This window comes from Xenopus laevis, chromosome 9_10S (assembly GCF_017654675.1).
Source record: "Xenopus laevis strain J_2021 chromosome 9_10S, Xenopus_laevis_v10.1, whole genome shotgun sequence".
NCBI classification, from domain to species: Eukaryota; Metazoa; Chordata; class Amphibia; order Anura; family Pipidae; genus Xenopus; species Xenopus laevis.
The window spans coordinates 7,369,652-7,376,023 of record NC_054388.1 but is presented as its reverse complement, the minus strand read 5'-3'; the positions used below and the strand labels follow the sequence as shown (position 1 = coordinate 7,376,023).

The 6,372-nt window shown below is 43.5% G+C and overlaps 1 protein-coding gene across 1 annotated transcript; it reads left to right on the top strand.

Annotated features, from left to right (window-relative positions):
- The first annotated feature begins 512 nt into the window (after positions 1-512).
- Positions 513-4,030, top strand: fitm2.S (fat storage-inducing transmembrane protein 2 S homeolog). Its single transcript, XM_018237843.2, is given in 3 exon segments — positions 513-574; positions 2,478-2,783; positions 3,374-4,030. Coding segments are annotated over 2 exon segments (783 nt in total). The 5' UTR covers positions 513-574; positions 2,478-2,610; the 3' UTR covers positions 3,984-4,030.
- The last annotated feature ends 2,342 nt before the right edge of the window (positions 4,031-6,372 follow it).

Below are 6,372 nucleotides of genomic sequence, written 5' to 3'. Positions count from 1 at the left end.
GTTTTCAAACTGGCAGTAGGTAAAAAAAACAAAAACCTTTCTCAGCACAATTTCATGCATACGGGCAGGTGAGGGTTATGAATGCACCCACAGCATGTAAAGGGTTAAATTTGAGATACTGACACCTGAGGGGTATATGCTTGTGCATTGAAGGGGTAGAAACGGATATATGTATCAGGATACAGGCAAACCTATCTAACTTGCAGCCACAGGCTGTTAGGGCATGCTGGGAGTTGTAGTTCACCGATGGAGCTTTAGATTTAGGTTTAGGTTAACACTGAAACCTACAGTGGCTGTGTTTTCCCACCACGACCCCAAATAAGCTAAGGTTTTTGGTTTTTAACCTTTTGGCTCAGTAGAAGGTGGCAGTTGTAGTTGACAGCTAGTGAGACCCTTGTTTTAATTAATAATACAGTTCCTTAATTGTAGGAGCCGCAGAGCTCAGTGACGGGGGGGGGGGTCATGTTTTTTGGAAAGCCTCGTCAGATCACATGGTACAGGGAAGGTCATTCATTTTAAGAAGCCCAGCCCCCTAACTCATTTTAGATGGCAGCTCATGGAGGCAGCAGGAACAGTAAGTCGGTGGCACAATGCTGGATTTGCAGGCAAAGAATAGGGAAACGGAATCAGGGTGTTGCCATGCTGAATGGATCGTTCGTTTGTATTTGGGTGAGATCCCCTTAAAGGGATTCCAACATGTTTTGCTAAGTGGCAGTTGACAGCAGGCTGACAGTTACAGCTTTAGCAGCTGGGAAGCGACGGGGCAAGATTCCGAGGTTTAGGGAGGGGGGTATGACTATGGGCACAGTATGTCGTAGGCAAATGTGAGAAGAGAAAACATAGTTATGTGTGGGGTAAGTTTCCTTATTAGATGTGTGTTATATCAGGGGGGGCTTGTGTTAGTGACTTCCAATAGATCCCCCACTGTCCAAGTGCCCTGCTGTAATGACAATGTACAGCTATAGGGTTTATTATCCAGAATATCTGGTTTTCCATAATAATAATCCTTGTATAATTTGGATCACCATACCTTAAGCCTGCTTTTGAAAAAATACATGTAAACATGAAATAAACCCAGTAGGAGTGTCTGCCACCAATATGGGCTCATGCAGCTTGTTTTAGTATGTTTTAATAGGCTGCAGATTCTGTCTGCATATTTGTTTTTTTTAACACTGTGCAGACTGTAGTGTTAATGTTTTCATTGGTTATCTGTCTCATCTGACCCCTTTTCATTCATTCCGACAGGTGCCTGGTGCTAGGGTCAGATAACCTCATAACCAAATGGCACTCTCCTAAATAGAGAGAAGCAGCACAGGGGGTACCCCGTTGGGGCGGATGTTGATCAAAAGCACAAAATGCAGATTACACTGTAGTAAATCAATAATGCCCAACCTATATCCATATATCACTCCAACTTGCAGTGCAGCAGTAAGAAGTGCACAAGTCACATGACTGGTGGCACCTGGGATTTCATGTCAGATTTCAAAATGAAATATAAAAAAATCTGTTTGCTTTTTTGAAAAAGGGATTTCAGTGCAGAGGTCTGCTGCAGCAGCACTATTAACTGATGTGTTTTGGGAAAAACATTTTTTTGCCATGCCCTTTAATTACTACTGTAGCATCTAGCATCTTCACTTGGCCAGCTGTGAGCTGATTATGGCACTGTTTGGGTGTAGTTAGATGAAGTGCCAGTCTGACACCTAGGGGCAAATTTACTAAAGGGCGAAGTGGGTAACGCTAGCGCAAATTCGCCAGCTTGACGTCATTTCGTTACTGCGCCAATTTACTAACGGGCGCTGGCATAATTTCGCTAGCGAAATGGACCTACTCTAGCGCTACTTCGCACCCTTACGCCAGGCGAAGTTGCACTATGGCGAAGGGACGTAACTACGCTAATTCACTAACTTGCGCATTTTACTGAACGTTACCTCTTGCGCCAGACTTGCCTTTGCCACCTTGGCGAAGTACAATAGAGTAGATAGGACTTGCTTAAAAAAATCTTTTAATTTTTTTTTTGGGGTACCCTCCTTCCCCCCTATATTTCCTAACATATGGCACCTAAACTATACAGTGGGCACATGTATAGGGCAAAATAACAACTCTATTTTATTTTATGAAGTTTTCCCAGGCTTGTGTAGTGTAATGTATTTGCTGCTACATATATGTCCGTTGTACTTTAACTTGGCGAGGTATGCAAATTAGGCATCGCTAGCGCAACTTCGATTTGCTTGACGAATTAACACTTGCGCAACTTCGCGACCTTTCGCCTCCCTGAGCGCAACTTCGGATTTTAGTGAATTAGCGGCGCCCTGGCGAAACTTCGTCTGGCGAAGTGCGGCGAAGCCAACGCTGGCGCAACTTCGAAGGTAAGTAAATTTGCCCCCTAGACTGGACCCGGCAAAAAAAACTGGATATAGTATTATGTAGGATGGGATTCGGTGGATGCAGTTTAACCTGGTGCTGCTTCTCTATTTCAGATAAAAGCCTCCTGAGAAGTGAGTGAGGGGTGAAGAGCAAAAGAGTAAAATTGTCCCACTGCTTTACCCTATGGTGCCTGCCCATGATTGAAGGTGGTCACATAACTGCTCAGTGTCCTTCCAAGTATTCAGCATGGAGTGGCTGGAGAATTGTGCTCAGATGTTCCAGAGAAAAATTCTGAACGAGGCCTTCCGCCGGCATTGCCCTTCATTGTTGGCTTGTATAGCACTGGGTGGGTCACTGCTCAAGGAACTTTCCCCCCTGCCGGACTCCTATTGGAACAACAGGAGGAATGTTCTGAATGTGTAAGTTGCATAGGAATCAGGAATGATGCTTTAGTCTACTGAAAGGGAACACAGTGTAGAAAGCCACTATGTTTTTAAAGATTGCAGCCAACTGGAGCCCAATGACTCCTGCCTGCTGTAAAGCACACAGAAATTATAAAATGTAAATTTGGTTTGTGCCACCCATTGGAGTAGTTAACAATTCACTAGCGTTGTGTGTCACACTTTACCTTAGGCTGTTGGTAATGCCTGGCAAATTTGGGAACATTTGTGAGCTCTACACCAAACAATCAGACAGATCACATATCTCTCCAATCACAACTGAGCCCCAGAAACTTACTTCTGTATCAGCCATATATTTTCAGGGAATGTGTCCTTGGCTAGGGAAAGGCAAACATTATTCCAGTGTGCCAAAACTTTGCCATTCCCTGTGGTGTACGAAGAGACCTTTTCTGGCGAAATCTCTCCTTCCACCCAAGGATTTGTTCCTACTAAAAATGAATTGCAAAAAGCAATATTTCCTTCCAGGAAAGATCAGATATTTTAGCACATGTAAGGGGCACAAATAAGACGCGGCAGTGCAAATAACATGTTGTTTTTCTTGGTTTCAGGTATTTTGTAAAATTTTCCTGGGGTTGGACACTGTGGCTGCTTCTCCCTTTCATTGCACTGACGAATTATAAACTGACTAGAAGCATAACCAAAGTTCTACGGAGACTGAGCACCCTGCTGGTTGGCACATTAATCTGGTACCTCTGCACCAATCTTTTCCTTTACATCGAGCACATCACTGGCAGTTGCTTTGAGTCTGAGGCCCTGTTAGACCCCAGAGAACACCAAGACAGAAGAGAATGCCAGCTCCATGGCGGATTCTGGAGCTGCTTCGATATATCAGGACATTGCTTTCTGCTTTCCTATTGCATATTGATCATTTTAGAAGAAACTTCAGTTATCCGCAGTATTCCATTTGAGAGACACTGGCACAGAATGGCCATTAATGGCTAGTTCGCTGCCCTAAGCATTTTGATGATAATTTGGGTGTGGATGTTTTTGTGCACAACTGTTTATTTTCATAGCATTTTCCAAAAAGTTATGGGCACAGCCTTTGGAATGCTGGCATGGTATATAACATACAGATGGTGGTATCTGAAGCCGATTTCCCCTGGGTTACCCCCAGCCGGTGCCAGTCACAGTGAAAAGGAACCAGTCTACAAAAACTAACCTTAATACATGTGCCTGAGACTTTAAAATTATTTATATCAGTTAGAGCTATTGTGTGACATTGCGTTATTTACCTTGTATAGGAATGTAAAGTAAAGGGGTAATGTGCACTCAGATTTAGAGGTGCTATAAACCTTCTAAAGCAGAGTTTCCTCATTCAGATGTTGCAGGACTACTACTACCACCATTCTCCAACATATTAGCATGGAATAGAGCATGCTGTAGTCCAGAAACATGAGGGATGTAATCTTAAATCACTGTTAAGGTGGCCATAAAAGGGGAGATAAGTTGGCATCTTATCTCTGCCCATTTATGGGACCTCCCCTACTGCCACCTGATAGATATCTGGCTGAAAAACTGTCAAATATCTATTGGGCAGTATTGAAAATCCTCTTGGGTGTGGACCACTTTGGACATTGATGCAGTCCACTCCTGGTTCTCCTTGTTTGGCAGCCTCTCCAAGTAGTGGTTCTTAAGGTGTATGACTAGCTTAAAGGAGAACTAAACCCCCTTTAATGAAAACCCCCATCCCCTTCCCTCACTGCTTTCTTCCTACATAGAACCTTTCTTGGAAAAATTGCCCCTGGCATTAACATTGACATATTCATGCAGAGTAGCACAGTGGAGCTCATGGGCGACATCTTCAGTATCTTCAGATTTTTCGTGTAAGTGAGTGCAGACAACTGAGCTTTTTTGCACATGCGCAGTTGTTGTCAGGCTGGTATTCGTGGCTACTGTGCACCGGAAAGCTCCGAACATAGCCAAAGAAAACAAGAGGATCCGAAGATACTGAAGATGGCGCCCATGAGCTCCACTGCACTGCTCTGCAAAAATATGAGAGCACGGGGTGCACATGGGTGGTAAACACCTCTTCAAATCTCTGAAACCTTATCAAGACTTAACCTGTAACTAACAGCCTTTGATTTGACTTGTGTTATTCATTTCAGTGGCACGCCTGGGTAATATCTCATTTCAGTATTTCCAAGGTCATGAAATGGAAAAAAAAATCTATATTGACAGCTCCCGGGGGAATTCTCTGATTTAAAGTCATTGTGACATGTGCTACAGCCACACATTCCATTTGGTAGGTTCATGAACCCACACAGGATTCAGTTTTACTCTGAGACTGACTCCATGATACTTTAAACCCATATCTAATAGGTCAGGTTTGAAAATGTGATCTGCTGTTACACTATGTTGGCCAATGCATGGGGCATGAGCAGATAAAGAGCAGCAGCTCCTTCACTTCACTAGAAAAGAATCCATCAATTTATGGCCCCTCTTATGTTCTCCTTCCAGGGTGATCGGCCAGAGATGGCCAACTGGCTGACGTCTCCCAATCTGTCTCTAATCTGTCTCTAACTGTAGGCATATTCCATTGAGCTTTTGGGCATCATCATTCTGCTAAGAACAACTATGAGGTTATTTTATTCATAACTGCAGCTGGAACAACCTCATCCATAAAGTTTCTATAAAACTGTCGGCATAGGTATTACCTTGTACTGAGCCCAATTCTGCAGGAAAATTGTTAATGTGCAGCGGCCCTTTGAGTCATTCAGACCAGTATTATGTACAGGTATTGGACCAGTTGTCCAGAATGCTCAGGGTATTGGGTTTCCAGGACCAGTGTGCCAATTAGTCTCTATCTCTGCTCTAATATATGAGTAAGTTACCTTCTATCTCTCTCTATCTAAATGTTTCTAATGGAGAGCAAAGTAGAAAGGTGGGAAGACGGCTTGAGATTGATATCTTAGTTCTTTATTTTGGTTTTTGATGACCTCCCTCATCTTTCCATTTATTTTACTGTTATAACCAGACTGATAACAGGAGCGATTGTTTGTGCAAGGTGCAATCATCTTATGCAATCTTCTTCTGATAGGGCTGTATAGGCTAAAGCTGGCCATAGACATGCAGATTTTACCCTTGTATCCGACAAACGATAGGACGTCACAATCTTCCCACCTGCCACTAACTATACAGATTAAATAAAGTAGTAAAAGAAGAAATCAGATGATGTTCTGGCCATGATGTCTGGCGAATAGAAGTGACAGTCACCCATTGATATTGTCAGATAAGCAATACATGCAGAGATATTATCATGAGCCGACAGAAATCTTCTAACCTGTCCCATTGACTAAATGACCAATCTCCATGGTATGAAAAATGTTTGGAAGAGAAGATCCACACATGGTCCGAAAAATCGAAGGAAACAACATGCTTTAAGAAAACTAGTGTGTTTTCTTTATCGTTACCCCGCACGCTGAAGCTTTTTGCCCCGACCAGGGCCAGAGAGGTGGGTCGGGGGCAGTAAGCACAGGGTGTGGGCCCATGAGAGTTGGGGCCCACCAGGTTTTTTCCCGGTCTCCCACTAGCCCAGTCCGACCCTACT